The sequence below is a fragment of the Triticum urartu genome, chromosome 3A (genome assembly GCF_056163025.1).
Source record: "Triticum urartu cultivar PI428250 chromosome 3A, HENAU_Tu73, whole genome shotgun sequence".
Lineage (NCBI taxonomy): Eukaryota > Viridiplantae > Streptophyta > Magnoliopsida > Poales > Poaceae > Triticum > Triticum urartu.
In genome coordinates, this window is record NC_141875.1 from 630,292,689 (window position 1) to 630,314,754 (window position 22,066).

General features: G+C 42.2%; 2 protein-coding genes across 15 annotated transcripts; both read left to right on the top strand.

Moving 5' to 3' along the window:
* Positions 1 to 1,850: 1,850 nt before the first annotated feature.
* LOC125545578 (uncharacterized protein At5g08430) lies at positions 1,851 to 15,757 on the top strand. Of its 12 annotated transcripts, none has more exons than XM_087513681.1 (19): positions 1,851 to 2,350; positions 2,490 to 2,569; positions 3,206 to 3,399; positions 3,718 to 4,603; positions 4,707 to 4,828; positions 4,947 to 5,006; positions 5,894 to 5,944; positions 7,160 to 7,230; positions 7,402 to 7,559; positions 7,738 to 7,854; positions 11,387 to 11,443; positions 11,555 to 11,599; positions 12,355 to 12,420; positions 12,777 to 12,842; positions 13,190 to 13,255; positions 13,612 to 13,677; positions 14,025 to 14,090; positions 14,447 to 14,512; positions 14,861 to 15,757. In XM_087513681.1, exons 1-19 carry the CDS (start codon positions 1,866 to 1,868, stop codon positions 15,370 to 15,372), a joined length of 3,234 nt encoding a protein of 1,077 aa, XP_087369807.1. In that variant the 5' UTR covers positions 1,851 to 1,865; the 3' UTR covers positions 15,373 to 15,757. The 12 variants fall into 12 exon arrangements, with proteins under 12 accessions (XP_087369807.1, XP_087369808.1, XP_087369814.1 ...); XM_087513682.1 differs by having other exon boundaries at positions 7,741 to 7,854; XM_087513688.1 differs by having other exon boundaries at positions 14,447 to 14,523; positions 14,861 to 15,318.
* A 2,393-nt stretch (positions 15,758 to 18,150) lies between these two features.
* LOC125545581 (uncharacterized) lies at positions 18,151 to 21,471 on the top strand. Of its 3 annotated transcripts, XM_087513690.1 has the most exons (6): positions 18,151 to 18,716; positions 18,807 to 19,079; positions 19,179 to 19,325; positions 20,048 to 20,170; positions 20,948 to 21,128; positions 21,245 to 21,471. In XM_087513690.1, exons 2-5 carry the CDS (start codon positions 19,014 to 19,016, stop codon positions 20,972 to 20,974), a joined length of 363 nt encoding a protein of 120 aa, XP_087369816.1. In that variant the 5' UTR covers positions 18,151 to 18,716; positions 18,807 to 19,013; the 3' UTR covers positions 20,975 to 21,128; positions 21,245 to 21,471. The 3 variants fall into 3 exon arrangements, 1 of the variants encoding a protein (XP_087369816.1); XR_007300098.2 differs by having other exon boundaries at positions 18,807 to 18,964; positions 19,080 to 20,170; XR_015598764.1 differs by having other exon boundaries at positions 18,807 to 18,964; positions 19,179 to 20,170.
* The last annotated feature ends 595 nt before the right edge of the window (positions 21,472 to 22,066 follow it).

The following is a 22,066-nucleotide window of genomic DNA, read 5'->3' on the forward strand; positions in this document are numbered from 1 at the left end:
GCAAGGCGCCGATTCCCCATTGCAAAGCCTCCTGAAAATCATAGATCGTTGAAGCACATTGATGCCGTTGTGAGATCTTGCCATTCCAAAGAAAGCATGCCAAATCTATAAAGTCATGTGACGCCACCGCTTCTAGTATGATGGCGGTCCTCTTTGGTGCGAGCTTGATACATTCCCCATAAACCTTTGGGGTAGTTCTTTCATTGGTAATGCATGCAATCAATTGACCCGAGCATTTCTAGAAACCTTCTGGCCTCTCCAATAGCCAACAACCTTACTGTTGCTTGCACATTTGGTTCTCTCAGATACTCCGCTCCAAACACCACCTGCGCACCACGGCGCGGGCAAACTTGATAGTAGTCTTCAGGCATGTGCTCTCCCCATCCTGACCATCTCACCAACGACATCTGCGACAGTACCAAGTGCAAGCATTCTCAGAGTAGCCGTGCACTTCTGCTTAGCAGAGGAAGAAATTTGGCCACAACAATCCCTTTTGAGCTTAAAGTAGTCATCGTGTGCCTCCACTCCCTCCATAATGCGCAAGAACAATGGTTGCCGCATGAGGAAACAACGATGAAACCATGGATCATCCGTGAAAGTTGGGTTCAGAGCAAAATAGTCCTTCTGCAATAGCCATGCTCTGGACACCCTATCCCGATTGATCACTCGTCTCCCTTTGATTGAGCCCTTGAAGTTGAGAATGTGCTCCACCCGCCAGTCCATTTCTTCTTGCATGCTCATGAGCATGATCATGTCCACTTATTCGTCCGAACCCGAGGAATCGAAGACCTCATCTTGAATCATTTGATCAAGCTCTGTCGGTCCATACTTCTCGTCCGATGAAACATCGGAATTCATCGTTTTCCCTACTAAAATCACAAAAAACCCGGTCAAAGAATATGTTAGACACACAGAGCGTAAGGTGGGGCCGAGAGGACAACCGTGCCAGTGCTGGAGGCGCGGAGGCTAGGAACGGTTGAGGAGCACGTGCGGCGGCGGAGTGGCGAGACGAACGTCGATGAGGAGGAAGAAGAGAGGAGATAGCAAATGGACCCGGTAAGTAATGGGTGGATTTGGTGCTTTTCCAGGTGGGGGCGGGCACGCCCGGGCGTCCCTATATCCGCCTCATATTTAAGTTGAACTAGATGATGCCCCGCACATTGTTGCAGGAATCTTTTGCAATGTTTCAATGAGATTTGGTTATATCGAACATCAATACTTGAAACAATTGTTTTTTTAAAGTATATAAGAATTAAATGTAAATAGCATAATAGAATGGAATTTGACATGCATGCATGTTGAAGTGGATTTTTACTATGCATAGTTGCATGTTGAGGTGGGCATTTTTTTATGCATGTTGAATGGTGAGGTGGCATACTTGCATGTTGAGAGAAATATGTTAGTGGAGGCTAGCTATTTAGATATAGAAGATATGAGGGGTACTAGTCAGCCCTGCCATTTGAGACTCGTTAAGGCGCTTGTCTGGGTCGTATTTTCATGACCAGTTAGTGACCGGACCTTCTGACCGGGCGTTTGAGTCGGATATAGGGCGCCCGTGGATGCTCTAATTTCCTTCAACAAAGGGATGATCAGCATGTACTAGCATGTTTCTTTGTTGCGAGAGGACAGGGAGCTCCGGACGCATGGCAGTATGGGAATGGGGGCACGGCAGAGCATAGAAGCGTGCCCGGTTCCGCTGGACTAGGTTGCCCGATCAACGCTAGGCAGTTCCTGGTCCCAGGCCTCGCGGAGCCCCGTTTCCCCATCGGGGCAGGCAGGTGATACGCAGTAACGCAGATCGCGTGGTCGCACTGCACGGAACGGGCTGTCGTCGGGCCTGTACACCGCAGCGCGCCAGCGCGCACATGCGGCGCCGGAAGCCGTCAGACGTCACGCGAACGACCGCGACGCGACCCGACCCGCCCGCCACGCGGCGACGGGCCAGGCGACACTTGGCTCTGCCGCCCCGCGCGGCCTCGACCGGAAACGGCCGCTCCCCACCTGAACCCCGACGCTCCTCCGCCCCACTCAACCCCGCGGCTCTCGCTCGCTCGACTCCTCCCCTTCACCTCCCGGGGCGCATTAACACCTTCCTAATCAGTTTCCCCTTCGCATCCCCGCACCAATCCGCGCCGCGTTCCAATCCATTTCCGCCCCCTCCAATCATCCCCAAACCCTACCCGCCGTCGCGCCGCCCGCTGACCGCCGCCGCCCGCCCGCCCGCCGCGCGGGGGCAGGGAGGCAGGGAGGAGGAGAAGATGGGCCGGTGGGGGATGAAGCTCGGCGACATGGCCGAGTTCCAGTGCTTCGTCTGCAAGGACGCCGGCGACGTCCGCGTCTGCGACTCCAGGTGAGCGCCGCCCCTCGCCGCGCCCCAGGGTTTTCTCCATCCTCTGTTCCGCGGGAGACCCGCGCCGCGTCGGCGGCCGGCGAATCGCCCGGTCATAATCGTCGCTGAATATTAATTGCCCTGCCGTGCCGCCTTTCAGGAACTGCCTCAAGAGCTACCACCCGTGCTGCGTGGGGAAGGAGGACGACTTCATTGATTCCAGTGAGCAATACGTTTGTGGTAAGCGCTTACGCATAATGATTCCCAGTTGTTTCATCATGCGTGACTGCCGTGGGAATCGGCACTGCATCTGTGCAGTTGTTATGCTGCGTGCTCGTATCCAATTACTCATTCCTTGACTCCAAGGACCAATACATATACATTCGTGGTGGGCGTTTATGCTTACTCATACCTAGCTGTTTTACCATGCATGCCTGCTACTGGAATTGACGCTACATCGTGCACCTGTTTTCTGCGTGCTCAAATTCAGTTACTCGTTCCTTGGTCACGGCGGAGGATCCTATATCATATATCGTGCATGTGTGTGAAATCCCTGTTGTTCATGTCCCTGTCCTTTCCTTCCATGAAAAAGAAAATACTGTTGGATGCTCATCCTTTTAGAACATATGCTTTATCATTGTTCCAGCATCATGCAGCATGATGGCAAGGCAAACTGCGTTCCAGCAATGCAATATCTCCAACTGGAAACTTTGCAGGCATAAGCAGATCATGTTACAACGGAAGCTCATATTCTTGGTGTCCACTTTACAGTCTTGATTGTTACCATATATAGCTTGAATTTATCAAATGCTTCTTTTACTTCTGTCCTGTAAAATAATGACATTGGTGCTTTCGCCTAATTTTAACCATTTTCAGATTGGCACAAATGTGCTAAATGCGGAAGTGATGCACTCTATTTATGCTTGTGCTGTCCAAGTTCCTCTACTTGTGGAGACTGCTTTGGAAAAATTGATTTCATCCCAGTGAAGCAGAGCAACGAATTCAGCATGGGATTCTGCCGCAGCTGTTTTAATATGGCAGTAGCGACTGAGAAAGATGACCGTGAAGAGGTAATATGCATGCCCCAGGCCCATTTTTGAATTACAGTAACGAGCTTCCATTTCAAAGTGGTACTCAAGTTCCAATTAGCACGCATGCTATTCCATTAGTTGTCACCCCCCTCCCCCATCCCCCCAAAAATTAACAGCCTTGTTGCTTACCATAAAGCTATTCACCATATATTTACCTGCAAGTTGCCCACCTGCACTTGTGTTGGATTTCTTAGTAGATAGAAGTCAGGCTGGTTTAAATAAAAACGCCAGTTTACTCATCCAATATGTTTTTTTTCCTTTTGTCTTTTTGTGACAAGAGTTCATGTGCATCTCCAGGCAAAGGTTGCTTTCGGAGGTACCCCGGAGAACTATGAAATATTGTTTAAAGATTACTGGTCAGTACTTAATGACAAGGAGCGTTTTACATTGCTCGACTTGCAAATCGCAAGTATTCGTCATAAAAGAAGCCTACAGTGTAAAGAAGGGAATGATTCGAATGAGTATCACAAGACAGATGGAAAGCCATTGGGTGACAATGATGGTGCTGGGCCATCATCTCTTCTTGACACAATGGACAAACCAAATGAAGTGCAAGCTACTCTGAAGAGAAAGAAGCTGGAGAAGAAAACATATGTTGGGTGGGCTTCAAAAGAGCTAACAGAATTCCTATCATGTATTGGTAAGGATACAAGCACGCCTCTTGACCATTTCAAAGTTGCTGAAGTTGTTAGGGAGTATGTTCGACAGAAAAATCTACATCTACATGATAAGAAGAAGAAATCTGTCATGTGTGATGAGAACCTGCATTCTTTATTTAACAAAAAGAAAATTAAGTACAACATGATCCATAGCCTGGTGGAAATGCATCTTTCTGCAAATGCAATTTCAGAGGATGAAAGTGATGGATCTGTGGATGATACTGGTTACACGGTGAAAAAGAAGCCTCGGAATAGTTTGGAGCCAAAAATTCCTAAGAGTGTTTCAGGAATAGACCCAATAATTCCTAAGAGTGTTTCAGGAACAAACAAGAATTGTCTTGCCGCTCTCAATCCGAATAACCTGAATCTGATTTATCTGAGAAGAACCTTAGTTGTAAAACTTCTGACTGAGCTAGACACATTTGAACAGAAGGTTATTGGTTGTTTGGTCAGAGTGAAGAATGATCTCAAGAGTTATACTTATATGATGACTAAGAAATATTACCAGATTGGACTAGTTACAGGTAATGTCCAGTTGAATCCACTCGTCTTCTGATGATCCTGCTAATTTTTTCCCATTCTAAGGGAGGCCTTAATTTTCTCACCCCATGAAAACATCCATAACAGGCATTAAGAAATCTTCAGAAGAATACAAGATTAAGAATACATTTACAGATGTTCTTTTATGTGTTTCCGGTATGTGGGATGATGTCAAGATCTCGATGCTATCAGAAGAGGACTTTGAGGAGGTATGTTTTGTTCACTCCAGTAGGATTTATTTTAGCATTGGCCTGGTCACCTACTCCAAATACAGCCTTCTTTTTGAACTGGCCTGGTCAAATAATTCTCTTTTATTCTTGATAACAGGATGAGTGCAATGATCTTCTGAAGTCGGCCAAGAAAGAGCTCTTCAAAAGGCCTACTGTTGTAAGTTTTCTTTTTTAACTGCAATGTTTGCGCTCCTTGTGCTATGCGTCTGTAGTCAAATTGGTCTAGGCATTTATCTCTCTTTCTTCTCTGTTCCCATTTGATGCTTCCATGACTAACAAATAATACTTGAGGAGGAAGATCAGGCCTACATTATTTAGTCATAACTCATAAGGTAGGGATTTGTTTTCAAGGAATTGACTGTCGGTAGTCCTTTTGGATACTGCTCCCTCCGTCTCAATATGTAAGACATTTTCTGATACTCCCTTTGTATCAAAAAACGCCTAACATAGTTACATTTTGAGACAGAGGGAGTATTTCTGTAACTGAGATTATGTAGGATAGAAAATGTTGAGTGTCTCGTCAGGAAACTCCTGTGTTTGTTAATACCTAATCATTGATGTATTTAGTCTACTCCTTTTGGTTATAAAATAAATGTCATTCTGGGCAGTAAGTTCTCCAAATACACTTTGGATTAGCAGCTTCTCCTGTAACAATTGTAGAACCAGATTAAAATACAAATTATGAAGTATTCTTGAGATAGATCTGCCCATATGATTTTCCTGAAATGAAATCAATGTAAGTATTTTAATATTCACGACTACATTCTTGGCCAAAATTTAGACTCCACATGTCCCAAGTTGTCACTCTTTGATTGGAGGGGGTAATGTAGAAAGTGCACATGAGATCAGACAGCAAATATTTTGGTACCGTACAAGCCAGCTTGTTAATTTTGTGCTTTTTAGTTTCTGATATATTGAAAATGTTTGAAGGGCTTATTCTTTATCCCTTTTTAGTGTCATTCAGTCTCCTGTTTTACTTTAGCCTTTTAAAACATTCGTGTGCTTCTCTTAATGCTCAGGTTTGTGCTTTTTCCTTTTTGACAGGCTGAGTTAGAGGAAAAAGCGGCAAGTGTACATGCAGACATAGTAAATCATGTAAGTGCACTCTGATCACTTCAATTTGGAACTTTATTGTGGTAAATATTGAATGAAAATACATATAAATGGGAAATTTTTTATAACTAATTTGTTATCTGAAGCAATATAGAAAGAGGCCAGCTGATTATAAATCTTTTTGAGTAAGATAGTGCATGACTCAGCAAAAGATTCTTATGTACTCTTTTAAGTCTTAACTTTAACTGCATAAAGGAGTATCACACTTTCAACCTTGGCCTGTGTTAGAACTTGTATATATTTACCAGTAGTTGTTTTGTCTTTGTCCTTAGTTTGATATTTGAAGTCTTCTACTCCCTCTGTCCGGGTTTATTGGGCCCTTGAGCACAAGAACCCCGTCCGTTTTTACTAGGCCCCATTGGTGATTGTGTACAAATTTCTGCTTTGAATTAATTGCCGAGGCATAAAGAAGGATGCCAAAGGCCGGAGTCTGCGCTACACATGCGTAGCTGCGCGTGCGTGAGCATGCATCCATCCGCATCATTGGAGGAGAGTTGGTGGGCTCGTAGCTGCATGCCTAGTCAGCAGTAATTGACATGCCAAACGAGGCACTAACTAGCAGCAGGAGGTATTAATGCCTTAAAAAAGCCACACATAATTACTTGCTACCTTGGTCCTGCTGATTTGGTCTAGGCCTAATAAACCCGGGCGGAGGAAGTAGTATTAGAAGTTTAGGGTAGACTTGTTCATGCTCAGCTGAGTCGGTCTGGACTGTTTTTTTGACACCTGAACAGTTTCGGCCTTCTCCATATCCTGATAAAGGTAAAATGTAATAGACAGATATTGTATTAAGAAGATTATGAATGCAATATTCTTCCCTGAAAATCAACCAATGTTTTTAGTGTGGACATGACCTTTTAAGATCAGGCTTTAGGTCCGGCGCTGGAATGACCTCTAGCTAGGTGGTTGGATATCATTTTTCCTAAGTTGGCTGGATTTAATGGCGTACTCATGGGTTATTAGATTTTCCCAACCATTCTTCAAAAGGAAACTTTTTAGATGTTTTTAGTAGAATGCTACCTTGATTGCATGCTTGCTTATGTTTGTTATATAGATACCATATGGAGCTTGAAAGAGAAAATCTGGGTTCTCATGAAACTGAATAGTAGTGCTCCCTACTAATACATATCGTTTCTTTCTCGATATCCATATGCTTCTACGCAATAATTGGCAAAGTTGCCTTTTTTTTTCCTTTAGTGGTTTGATAAGGAGCTTCGAAAATTGGAAATGGAGTTGGAACGAGCGCGTGAGAAGGGGTGGCGTCAGGAATATCCTTTCCAGATTGACTGTATTGATCATGCAGCAGTAACTTGCCATGCTTGTGATTTGTAGTTGTGTATAATTTTTCATATTATTTTACTATCGTGTATTGCCAGCCTACGACTTAATGCACAGGAAAGAAACTTTGTGTGGTTCTTTTTTCCTTGACCAATTCTTACTATCCATGACATAAGTTGTCAGAAAATGCTTCTAAGCACACCAGAAGAAAGACAGCGCCGTCTTGAGGCGACCCCGGAAGTTATTCCAGATGCTGAAGGGGAGAGTAAAGAAACTGGGATTGAATCAGCAGTGAACATTCCTTTTCAAGGGAATCGAGGTACAAATGTAAATATATAATACTCCTTCCGTCCCAAAATAAGTGACTCAACTTTGTACTGACTTTGGACTAAAGTTATTACAAAGTTGAGTCACTTATTTTGGGATGGAGGGAGTAGTTGTTTTTCTCTTTCATTCTAAAAGCTTTATATTCATAATGCTGCCAAATATGTTCAAAGCAGGAGAAAGACAGCAACGTCTTGAGGTGATCCCCGAAGTTATTCCAGATGCAGAAGAAGGGAGTAAAGAAACTGAGATTGAATCAGCAGCAAGGAGCCCTTTTCAAGGGAGTCGAGGTACAAACGCTTGAAATTTCTGTTCTTAATTATATAGATATTCTTTTATCTTTCATTCTATAAGCTGTATATTCTTATGCTGCCAAATATGTTCAAAACATTGCATCCTCCATCCAATATCTCCCCATTGGTTCCCATTATGGAAAACAACATTACAGAAGTTATTTCTTTGCTGATTCTTTGGAGAACTTTTAGTTGTTAATTATACTGTCACCAACCATTTGATTTTGTCACTGCACAATTCTTGTGTGAAGTTGCTGCATAAGTTTTCCATATCATTTTTTCTAAGTCCAGCATTTGATTGTATTTACCCTTGTAGAAGTTTTACATGGGAATTGTTTGTCAGGGAAGATTGTGATTTAGTATTTACAAGCAGGCAAGTAAATGAAATATAGTGCGGAGGTGAACGAATTTTGAGTGAATATGACTAATACCGCCTAAGTATCTGAATTTATGCATGTGGCTGTGAATGCATATAGTATGTATGCTTAGGAGTTGGTACGATGTACTCCCTCCGTTCCTAAATATTTGTCTTTTTAGAGATTTCAAATGGACTACCCCATACGGATGTATATAGACATATTTTAGAGTGTAGATTCACTTATTTTGCTCCGTATGTGGTTACTTGTTGAAATCTCTAGAAAGTCAAATATTTAGGAACGGAGGGAGTATAAGAGTAGACATCAGACTATGAAAACCCACTGTAAACATTCAGTTGACATAACATAATATGACTACAAGGGAATGCCAAACATCAACTCCTCTAAAACATAGGCTGTTTACATCCAGATTTCCACATCATCCAGAACTTAAATGCAGTAGTGTACTTTATCTTGGATGACTCATCTATTAGTTGATCTGGAGTTATTTACCATTAAATTTGGTCGTGTTTTAAACTATTCCTGAACTGCTTCTCCTTTCAATATATTTATAGTCTTGGTCCTTAAATTGCCATCTTATTTAGGTTCAACTGTCAAGTAACTTACCTGTGCAGAGGTGTTCAGAGATCCCCATGAAGACGCCTTACATCAGTTCTTTTATGATCCTTTTGAAATACTAATCCTTTATGTGAAAAAGGAGCCGTCACCTATTTTGTAACATGGTCGATGCAGAACATGTGCATGTGTGTTAGAAGTACGAGTCAACACAGGTCTTGTGTTTCAGAAGTTATGCTCATTTGAAAAAGTAAACGTTTTGGATTTTTTTTGCTTTTGTTGTATAAACTATAAATATTGACTTTGTGACCTGTTTACCAAACATTGTGGAGTCAATTGATTGAACATTATGTTTACATTGGCCACTTCCTTTTTGCACCCAAGTTTTTTTTCTATTTCGAGAAAACATCAAAGATTGATGTCTCGATGCATTGGTAAAAATTGCCAAAACAGCAAGGTTTATGTACATGTACATGCCTAGGGATAGGCCATCCCTCCATAAACACAGAAAACCATTTAACTGCCAATGTCAGGGAGAAGCCAAACTCCTGCGACGCCCACCAATTTTTGACATAGATAGTAATAGACTGGCCTTTTCAATTGCATGCCTAAATGTTATAACGCTTATCTTATATATTTAAAACATGAATGTTACCTTCTGAAACAACTCCATTTAATAACAATTATCGATGCACCGTGTGTGCTATCAAGAGACATTTGTAGTCCTAGAAGAAAGCTGAGATAAGTTTTCGGCCACCTCCATCGTTCAGTAGCCCATTGAAACCAGTGCGTTAGTTGCATCTGCACTAGGAGGCATCTGCATTAGGAGGCGCTCCCTGTAAAACTTCTGGAGCACCTGCACTTGAAACTAGCGCATGGAGGAGTGGCCAACACAAATTGGTAGTATGTACACGTGGTTACTGAATTCCTGACACGACAAGTGTGGATAATTTGAGCAATACTGCACCAATGCGTGCAAGTGGCAATAAGGCCTAAACTGCTTGATCACTTTAGCTGGTGAGGTCTATATGGTTAGGTCGAGCAATATTTAGCAACTATCCCGATTCAATCTCGGTTCATCTAAATTTAGCTGTTGAAGCCTAAATTATTTGCTCAATCAGTACCTTAGCTACATCCTAGTGATCAAACTAAAGCATCGTCCGATTTTCATAGTCTCAAGCTTCGTTAAATAAGGAAACAAACTGTACTATAACCCCAGCTCGCAATTTCTGCTGGAATTTGACTGGAGCAACTAGTCAAACCCTGATGATATTCTAGCAAGTTTAACTTAAGCGATGGTATAACCTGCTATTAGATAGGTAGGTTCGGGTGGATTTAGCATAATACGCCTTCAATGTTTTGCAGCTTGTATTCTCACCATATTACCACCAATGACTCAGATCACATGCTCCGTATTAAACACCGGGTTGTGCATATATAGGTATATTAAAATAAAGCAGTGGGCCCTAATTTTAAGCGAATAGGTATTGTGTGAACAAATTTGTCGCCAAATTGTGTTTAAATTGTGTTTGCTGATGCTTTTTTTAAAGACCGACCTGGCGCAGTGGTGAAGTACTCCCCACTTGTGCCAAGAGGTCCCGGGTTCGACGCAGCCCTTCTGCATTGCACTGTGCAGGGTCAAGGCATGCCTTTGCACCTTGTATTCTCAGCATATTACCACCAATGACTCAGATCACATGCTCCGTATTAAACACAGGGTTGTGCATATATAGGTATATTAAAATAAAGCAGTGGGTCCTAATTTTAAGCGAATAGGTATTGCATGAACAAATTTGTCGCCAGATTGCTTTAAAATTTTGTGTTGTTGATGCTTTTTTTAAAGACCGACCTGGCACAGCGGTGAAGTACTCCCTACTTGTGCCAAGAGGTCCCGGGTTCGACGCAGCCCCTCTGCATTGCACTGTGCAGGGTGAAGGCATGCCTCGTATAATCCTTCCCTAGATCCCACCTGGTGTGGGACCTTCTAGCACTGGGTCTTTCCTCTCTTTGTTTTGTTTAGATGCCTTATATATTTTCATAACAAATACTAGATTTTCTTACCGGAAAGTACTTGACTATTTCTGTAGTGATGCAATATTACTTCAATGTATAATCTGGATCCAACATAAATTATGGTTCATATTTCTTCCCAGTTTCATATTTGCTTATGCTTTCCTTTTTTAGGTTAGATACCTAGTGTGCAAACTTTAAAGTGTTGAGTGTAAATTTGTTTGTATTCAGAACTGCACTGTTATAATCTGGCGTTTTATTTTTGAGGTGCATGTCATGAGTCGATTAATATTTTTGGAGTTGAGTTTATTTTCACCATGTTTTCTCCCTTAGGGTTCCATTCCATGTATATTTTCTATTATAATCTGGCGTTTTATTTTTGAGGTGCATGTCATGAGTCGATTAATATTTTTGGAGTTGAGTTTATTTTCACCATGTTTTCTCCCTTAGGGTTCCATTCCATGTATATTTTCTATTCGTCACCTCTAATTTTCTACCTAACAACAAGTTTCACTGCTTAAGCCTTTACTTCTTACTATTAGATCAAACTTTTCAATATAAAGATCTACTCTCCTTTCTTTTCTCAGGTGTGATACAGACAGTAGCTGACCCTTTGGAAGTTGGTATAGATGAATCGCTAGAAGGTTTGTATTTGGTAACCGGATATGGTTTTTTCTGAAAGCTTATGTTTGAAGAGACTATTATACCCATCTTTTCTTTAATTAACGTACTGGCAATCTTCTCTCTGTCTCCAGGTGCATCTCTGCGACATGACGCTGCCTGTGAAGTTGTTTTTGAAGGTACTCTACAGCAATTCTTTCTTTCCTTATTTGCATCTTTTGCATTGTTAGTAGCTGTTGCCAAGTAGAGAGTGGACGTCCTGATTGCAGCGGCAGCTGATCGCAACTATCCAGCCGGTCGCCCAGCTATTCTTATGTAGTAGACTGCAAATAAAATGAAATCTGCATGCCCTCTCTATACTGCTACCTGAAAATGGAATAGCAAATCAGCACTCGTTTGGTGCTTAGAGAAAAAACTACTTAAATATCAGACAAATTGCAAGGAACTAATGCTACACATTCCACTTTTGTAGCCACTATTAACATTTGACTTGCAACGTACGCTATCCCCCTCGCGCGGCTGTTGCCCCAGTAAAGTTCAGTACGATCCTTGTGAGGAGTTAGCACTATGTGTGATCCCTATGAAGAGTTCTACTTTCTTGTGTCTAACATGCTGATATAATGTCTGTAAATAAGAATATTCACATATGAGCATATATACGATCCTTGTGAGGAGTTAGCACTATGTGTGATCACTATGAAGAGTTCTACTTTCTTGTGTCTAACATGCTGATATAATGTCTGTAAATAAGAATATTCACATATGAGCATAGTTTATCTGTTTCTGAGGATTGGTGATTGTGTCTGCTATGAGCTGTCCTCTTATTTTAGTATTTTACTCTCATCTATCTTCTTCCAGGGCTCCTGATTTATTGATTGCATGCAATTGCTATTGTTAGAGTTGGATCTTTATGTATCCATGTTAATCCTTGCAGCTGCCGGCAAAGCCCTCTGTAATGGTGGCACTCCTGGTCCTGGATTGCACACTCAACTGAACAAAGGTCAAATTTCGCTACTCGACCCATTCGATAGTTCTGAACATGTTAACTTGCCGGAGGTTTTTTATGCTGCATATTGAGTTACTGTTCTTGTGAGGAGTTAGCACTATGTCTGATCCCTACAAAGAGTTCTACTTTCTTGTGTCTAACATGCTGATATAATGTCTGTAAATAAGAATATTCACATATGAGCATAGTTTATCTGTTTCCGAGGATTGGTGATTGTGTCTGCTATGAGCTGTCCTCTTATTTTAGTATTATACTCTTATCTATCTTCTTCCATGGCTCCTGATTTATTGATTGCATGCAATTGCTATTGTTTGAGTTGGATCTTTATGTATCCATGTTAATCCTTGCAGCTGCCGGCAAAGCCCTCTGTAGTGGTGGCACTCCTGGTCCTGGATTGCACACACCATTGAACACAGGTGAAATTTGCTACTCGACCCTTTTGATAGTTATGAACATGTTAACTTGCCGGAGGTTTTTTATGCTGCATATTGAGCTACTGGTCTTGTGAGGAGTTAGCACTATGTGTGATCCCTATGAAGAGTTCTACTTTCTTGTGTCTAACATGCTGATATAATGTATGTAAATAAGAATATTCACATATGAGCATAGTTTATCTGTTTTCGAGGATTGGTGATTGTGTCTGCTATGAACTGTCCTCTTATTTTACTCTCATCTATCTGCTTCCATGTATCCTGATTTATTGATTGCATGCAATTGCTATTGTTAGAGTTGGATCTTTATGTATCCATGTTAATCCTTGCAGCTGCCGGCAAAGCCCTCTGTAATGGTGGCACTCCTGGTCCTGGATTGCACACTCAACTGAACAAAGGTCAAATTTCGCTACTCGACCCATTCGATAGTTCTGAACATGTTAACTTGCCGGAGGTTTTTTATGCTGCATATTGAGCTACTGTTCTTGTGAGGAGTTAGCACTATGTCTGATCCCTACAAAGAGTTCTACTTTCTTGTGTCTAACATGCTGATATAATGTCTGTAAATAAGAATATTCACATATGAGCATAGTTTATCTGTTTCCGAGGATTGGTGATTGTGTCTGCTATGAGCTGTCCTCTTATTTTAGTATTTTACTCTTATCTATCTTCTTCCATGGCTCCTGATTTATTGATTGCATGCAATTGCTATTGTTTGAGTTGGATCTTTATGTATCCATGTTAATCCTTGCAGCTGCCGGCAAAGCCCTCTGTAGTGGTGGCACTCCTGGTCCTGGATTGCACACACCATTGAACACAGGTGAAATTTGCTACTCGACCCTTTTGATAGTTATGAACATGTTAACTTGCCGGAGGTTTTTTATGCTGCATATTGAGCTACTGGTCTTGTGAGGAGTTAGCACTATGTGTGATCCCTATGAAGAGTTCTACTTTCTTGTGTCTAACATGCTGATATAATGTATGTAAATAAGAATATTCACATATGAGCATAGTTTATCTGTTTTCGAGGATTGGTGATTGTGTCTGCTATGAACTGTCCTCTTATTTTACTCTCATCTATCTGCTTCCATGTATCCTGATTTATTGATTGCATGCAATTGCTATTGTTAGAGTTGGATCTTTATGTATCCATGTTAATCCTTGCAGCTGCCGGCAAAGCCCTCTGTAATGGTGGCACTCCTGGTCCTGGATTGCACACTCAATTGAACACAGGTCAAATTTTGCTACTCGACCCTTTCGATAGTTATAAACATGTTTACTTGCCGGAGGTTTTTTATGCTGCATATTGAGCTACTGGTCTTGTGAGGAGTTAGCACTATGTGTGATCCCTATGAAGAGTTCCACTTTCTTGTGTCTAACATGCTGATATAATGTCTGTAAATAAGAACATTCACATATGAGCATAGTTTACCTGTTTCCGAGGATTGGTGATTGTGTCTGCTATGAGCTGTCCTCTTATTTTAGTATTTTACTCTTATCTATCTTCTTCCATGTCTCCTGATTTATTGATTGCATGCAATTGCTATTGTTAGAGTTGGATCTTTATGTATCCATGTTAATCCTTGCAGCTGCCGGCAAAACCCTCTGTAATGGTGGCACTCCTGTTCCTGGATTGCACACTCCATTGAACGAAGGTCAAATTTTGGTACTCCACCCTTTCGATAGTTATGAACATTTTAACTTGCCGGAATTTTTTTACGCTGCATATTGAGCTCCATTTTCCATCAATTTATGAGTTTGGTCCTATTAATAACGCAAGTATAATTAGAACGCAGTGGACTGTGAAAAAGATGTTTAGCATTTAGCTTGCATTTTACCCATTTGTACATACATGGTTTACTATTCTGGTTGTATGGAGGGAGGTTTGATCAATCCCACAATATAAAATGCATTGAAATACTATTCCTAAGCCATGTGATAGTAACTGCTTTTCTGCCTGTTTCCCTTCCCTAGTAAAAAATAATCTTGTGAAGTTACTGCAGTTACTGGAGTCATTGATATCGACAACGAGGATGATGGAAATGGTCCTAGTCATCACACTGGTGGTGACAAGGAATATGTCATCGATCTGGTCAGTGATGACGACGAGGATGTTCACATGGAGCAGCGTGAGCCAGAACGGGCAAAATGTGATGGACCAGTAGCCGTTAATGGGATCGCTGCGCATGCACATGACGGACCGGAAGCTGTCAATGGGGTCACCGTACCTACAGTCCATGCTTCCAATGGTCTGGATGGAAACACGGGGCCTGCATGCAGTACGTCACAAGCCATGGTGCGTGATCCTGTAACTGTGAATGGGACAGGCAAGTCAGATCAAGGGTGGATGTACATAGATCCTCAGGGGCGAGAGCATGGGCCATACCCAATGGCTCAAATGCGGGAGTGGCAGCAAAGTGGGTACTTCCCTGAGGGCTTCCGCGTGTGGAGAGCAGGGAGATCAAGGCGGGGGAGAGCCTCCATGTTGCTGATAGATGCCATGCGGCTGCATTAGTGCAGTGGCCTTTTTGCGTTGCATTCTGCTTGGAAAGCCTTGGGAGTACAATTTTGTTTGTTCCTTTGCTCAATTGTAACTGAGCTGGGCACCATTATAGTTGATATGTTATTGTGGATATTTGGTTTGGGTAGGAGATGGTCAGAGTAGAAAACTCTCTTGCTGTACAGTCAACTCCTTGCTCCTCTCTATTCTAGCAACATAGTCATTTTTAGCGAATTCTGATGCAGTTAATTCCCATAGCATAGAAGTTCAGATTTGTTTTGTGTTGTCAGTGTAGATTGGATCTTGACAGCAATAGTTTGGGCTGGTAAACTTTTGACTTTTCATGGCAAATGTTTTGTTTATCACTGTTCTTGTAAATCTATGATCTGTTTTTTAGCCACATTCCCAACAAACTATTATGGCTTACATATCTTTTGTTGAAGTTAGTTATGACCAGGTGAACACATCGCAGCGTAATTTTCCTATGCCATACGGCGGAGAATTCCTCGATTGCGCTTCGAAATGTGATCAGATAGTATAGATAAATAATGAGCTGCTGGTTCTGCCCATGCTTGCGTTGACACCCGCTGATCTCCAGTCATCAATGCAGGAGGGCCTTAAAGCGACGTAGCATCTCTTTCCCATCCGATAAGCACCCGACGAGCTAAGATGCATCTTTACAGTCTGTTTGGTAAACACTTGGGCAAGGGAATGGGAGTTTGCACAAGGGTGTTTATGAAGGGAATAGGCATGAAAAGTAGATTTTTACTCCCATTTCCTTGTTTGGCATATGATGGGAATTGATGTGGGATAAAACACTCAGCACAAAGCCTCACATGATTTACTCTTTTATCTACCACTCATCCATTCCTAAATATAAGCACTTTTGGATATTTCAATATGAGCTATATAATTCAGAATGTAGATTCACTCATTTTGCTTCGTATATAGTTCATATTGGAATCTCTAAAAAGACTTTAAATTAGAAATAGAGTCAGTACCAGTTATACCTGGCCATGGGCAGCCCGGCCCGGTTGGCCCGACCCAAAAAACCCTGGCCCGACGCTCCTCATGGGCTGGGCCTAAGCCTAGATATTGAGCCCGAAGTCTGGGCCAGGCCCGGGCCCATCATATTTGCGAGTTAACGAAGAGGCCTGGCCCAAGGCCCGAGGCCTGGTGGGCTTTTACATTGATGGGCTGGGCTTGAGCCTGATTTTTAGGCCCGACGCCCGGGCCGGGCCGGGCCTGGGATTTCTACGTCGGGCTTGGTCAGGCCCGAACCAAAGCCCGACCCGAGGGATGGCTAGGTATAGTACCAGTCTAGCAAGCTTATATCATGCATAAAGTAGGAAACATCTCAAATCATGCACCTTGTGTAGAGTCTAAATTTTACACCGATACGGATAACTGCTGCACCGGGGCGATATGAATATGTACATGCATCATTTTTTTAAACATCAATATGGGGAGCGAATCAACCTGTAGTTGAGTTGGTTAGGTGGACAGTGGTATCCCCAATCCATCAGGGTTCAAATCCTGGTGCTCACATTATTCCTGGATTTATTTCAGGATTGCCGGCGATGCGCTTTTAGTGAGAGGAGATGTTCCCGTCGACGACGAGGCGCCTACGGTGACTTCGTAAATCTCAAGATGATATGCCGGCTCAGTCTCTCGGAGGTGCTCATAGGGGTAGAGTGTGCGTGTGTGCGTTCATAGGGGTGAGTGTATGCGCATGTATATGAGCGCTTGTGTCTGTACTGATGCTAAAAAAAACATCAATATGGGGATATGTTCGACTGTTTAATAATAATAATAATAATAATAACAACAACAATAAATGTTTGTTCTGTTATTTCATACTTTCTCCATTCCAAAATAAGTTTGATACACTTGTCATGGGACGGAGGGAGTATAATGGAACTTGGCTCCCATCTGGGAGGCGCATGAAAAACAATATTGATGAACAAGTTAACAATTAAGCATATCATCGAGCTATTTAGCATGTATTCAGTCCATTCTCTTCTATCTTCTTATCCATGATTCCAACAAAAGCCAACCAACGGCCAAACAAACGTAAAAGTTCCATTAGAGTTCTTTCAAAAAAGTTCAATTAGTGAGAAAAAGGGAGGAGGAAATCATCAGTCTGCCATTAGATAGAAATCTATAGGAGAGTGGTGGGAAGAGGGAGCAGGAGCACCGGAGAAAGAAGCCCACCACCGGCTTACCGATGGCACCGCTGGAGCTTGTGAGGGGGAGGTGAATAGCCCACCGCCAACTTACACCAGCCACAAAATTTGGTGGCTTTGCCAATAGTCTATATCTATATTATTATTAAAAAAGTAAACATGAATTCTCCTAAAGCCACACCACAAAAGTGTACACGGAATAATCAAGATCCTCCCATCTGATCATCTAAGGGCATGTACAATAGTTGATAAGATAGTCTTATCTTAAGTTTTGCATGTAATTTAGAAATGGCAAAGAAAAATGTCTACAATGGATCATCTTTTAGCCTTATCTTCAATAACTAGCAATTCCTAAAAATATGGTGAGACATATAGTACTAAGAGATCATCTCTTGTCTTATCTTAAATAAGAGAAGACAAGCCTTCTCTTATGAGTTCTCTCTCGTCCACTTTATCATTGTACATTCCCTAACGAAATCTAAGAGCCAATATTACTTTGATGGTCTGCCTCCCGATCTAACGGCTGATGATAAATGTTCTGCCGTGGTCTGCCCGCGATCGGATCCCGACAAGTTCGGATCTCCCTCCCCACGCTCCTGCAGTCCACGATATCTTTCTCACGATTCCCTCCTGGACCTGCGGGATTTCTCTCCTCCACGTCTCTTCCACACCTCCTCCCGAACCCTCTATCCCGCCAGAGGTGGAGTGTGACGGGCGCAGATGGCGGCCACAAAAGCGCGCGGCTGAGGACGGCGCCGAACGGCGGGCATTATCGTCGGATCTTCCCGGCCAACCCCGCTCCTCTGCGAGCACCTGGCCGCCCCGGCTGCCTCCAGCGCCTAGCGGCACTCCGCCTCCACTGCTCCACCACTTCCTGGCCGCGCCCGAGCCCCCGCTGCTCCGCCAGCGCATGGCCACCCCGGCTTTGAGCTTTGGCGGCGTGTCCCAAGTCCCCACCATTAGCGGACAGGGCGATGACAAGGGCCGTCGGTAGTGCACGTGGGGAGGCGTAGAACGGAGGGGCGAGCTGCTAGGTACGCTGGACACGCCGCAAAAGCTGGGTACGCGATACACACTTCCGTTGCCAGGGACGTGGATAGCTGCTAGGTATGCTGGTGCTGCTGTTGCCGGTCTGATGTCGTTGCCGGGATAGTTGCAGATAGGTTGAATCTGGTACGCCATATCCATTACCCCAATCTTTTTACATCAGCAGCAACTGATTCCCCACATCTAACACACGTAGTCGCCATGGCCGACCTTCAGCGGAGCAACACAATGAAGGGTGGTGACAGGGGAGTAGGCGCGTGGCTGGGAGCAAGCCGGCGGGGCCCGTGGCAGATGCCTGCGGCGGGTGAGCAGTCGGCGCGGATAATAGCAACCATGCAGCATCAGGTTCCCCAGTGGGATGATATGCAACGGAGGTCAGGATATCAGATATATGCATGATGTTACTTGTTTTGGACAAAAATCATGGTATTTCGTTGGTTTTCTGATAAGAGAAATCACATGCCTTCCAAGTTCTACCTTTCCGTGCAGGTAACATCGCTAGCTTCTGCCATATATTGGACCAGTGAAAGTCTCTGTGCTCACAACGTGTTCGACGAAATAACAATGGTGTTGTGCTTTTGAGGTCAGTCTCCAAAAGGGAGCATCTGCAGGCATGTAAGTTGCCGGACGCGGCGCTCTCCACATGCAGGAGGATTTATGGAAGAGGAAAACATGCATGGGAGGGGGCAGAGGGGGTTCTGCATCGCCTCCAGCAGCACCATATTCAAGGAATTCGTACAGCAGTGTTACCTCTTGCCTTCCAGTTTGCTTTCATGGTTAAACTCATGTTTAAATATATGGACGTGTCCTTTTGAATATGTAAATGTTACATCTCTGATAATTTGCATGGTATATCTAACCATTCTGCCCTTTCTTTATTATTTAGCGAAGGTAAGATGAAATTTACCTGTGTGTAGTGTAACATGTTATGTAGGTAGACCAGACATTCAGATTTGAAAACTGTTTGGCCATGGCCATACATTTAGCTGCTTGGAGTATATTACCTGCACAGGTTCCTTAGTTACATGGTTCCCAACTTCCCATTATGTATGGCAAAAGATCTTCACATTGACTAACGATGTTTAAATACATAAGAGAACATTCATATGCTGTTTTCCTACAGATCTAACTATGAACCCCAGAAGTGAATGTATGATCATTTCTTATTAAATCATTGAAGTGCTTGCTTTTCTCTCTGATTTTCTTTGTGTGACATATATAGAGTCGTCTTATAGTTATATTTGGCCTGAAACAAAATAATGTCCATTCACTCCAAACGACCAAACCTACAATTTTTGTTAGTGGAATTTTATGTTTGTCACAGTCGATACTAAGACATACTTGCATCAAACATATCATTTTTATATAAGGATATGCGCAACAAACAGTGTGTTGCAATCATTTTTCTATATATAGTCAGCACTGAGACACAACATGTGTACTCTCTTTGAAAGCAGGTGAACCAGCTGGATCTCTTTGTCAACGACTTTAATGGGGATGAGGTCAGGGCTGGAGCTGCATTTCCACTGCTCTCTCCAGCTCACAGCTGGTTATGCATGCTTTACCTTATATCTGCCCAGGTCTAATCCTTCACCCTTCCTCAGTCTCCTTATTTCTTGATGCTGGGGAATGCACTCTAGATGTTAGATGTAACAATTTCGTGGTCAATCAACCGTAATATGGTAAACTAGAAAGTGATATGAGTTTTTTTGATGCACTAGAAATATATGAAAACTGTTGGCCCAAAATCAGAGTGCTGCATTAAATTATTGGCCATTTTATCTCATGTTTTTGATGTTACTTGTCATGTATCAATTTTGTGGTCAATCAACTGGTAAAACACTAAATCTAGAAAGTTATATGATTTCTTTTGATGCACTAGAAATATATGAACACTGTCGACCCAAAATCAGAGGACTGCACTTAATTATTGGCCATTTTGAATCATGGCTTTGATGCTAATTGTTCTACCATGAACATTCTCTTTTGCTAGAATTCCAACATTAATGTCTAAGCTGTGAATTGAAGTTGGGACCAACCCATTACTTGTAGAGATGAGCTAACCATGACACCAAAGTAACTGTTCTGTTCTATGTGTACATATAGCTTCGTATGAATGATGCATGACAAAGTTCTCATATTTACATGCCTGAGTACAGTATGTCATATACCCAATATTTGTATAGTTCATGTTAAGTGAGTAAATATACATTTGACACCAAAATGTGTGGAAATCCCAAGTTCAATCTATTATTTTTACAAATATATTGATGATGAAGACAATATATATGAGTTATAACTGCATTTTTTGTTGATAATCTTCAGTGTAAACACTTTTCTTTTTTCTCAATTGCCAGATTTCATGCACTTTTCTCACGGTATAATAAAGAAACGCACCATCATGGAAGATGGCGGCTCAAGTTCTTTCTACACATGCATGATTACTATTCTTCGAGAAAAAAGGAACTGCTACTCACCCGCAATCGAGGTTTATGCTAAAGCATGAGTAAACCTATAGAAAATGTTCATGCCTACAAGGTACAAAGCAAAAGTATATGTACTCTCAAAGATTTTCATTTTCCACTCCATCAAGATTTGGTGCATCTGGCGATTTGTTTTTGTTACTGCTCATCTTGGTGCTTGTTTTGCTGCAGGTCAAAAAAGACGATTGCTGATGCAGCTTATTGCCCGCATATATTGATAGATTTTTAGTTATCTTACCTCTTCTTCTATAAGAATAGATCACTAATGCTAATGCAGCTTATTACGATCTTGTGTTGTTGTAGTATTTTCCCCTTATGCAGTAGGTGTCTCGCAAGCTTATTGTATGGCAAATAATGTGTGAGGTTTCAGATTCAGTAAATTTATTTCTGCTGCATCACTAGAATTGTTTTATCACTAGATGAACATGTATTTTCTTAAGAAATACGTGCGTTGCACGTGCATGCCAACTAGTGAGTACAAAAGAGAGAAATAGGATCGGGAGTTGGAGTTTAGACATCAGGATCGGGACAATCCATGGTTAACATATGCCCCTTAGGGCTTTGAGTGCGCTAGCCATATCAAGGAAGTACAGTATAAAAAATGTATCCACATTAAATTTATTGTCTATATTTATCGATACTCTGTTGATACGTATCGGGACGTATCAACAACGAATTAGTATCGGATATGGTGTCCAATACAACTGTGATGGTTGGTGGTCATATCAGTGTTTTCGAGTAGTCAAGCGAAAATTTCTAATGGGGATCGAGCTCCATGGAGCCTGGAATTTGATAAATTCAAAAATTTAATTTTAGAGTTTCAAAAAATCTTTTCTACTCATAAAGATTGGGGTTGGTGGTGAGTTCACATTTAAGTCCAACACCCTTTCCAAATAAACAAATACACACATCCTGCATGTGAAACTAGCAACTTTCGAAGAGACGTATAAACAAATGTATTTTACTCACATGTGAGATCAATCATAAATAAAC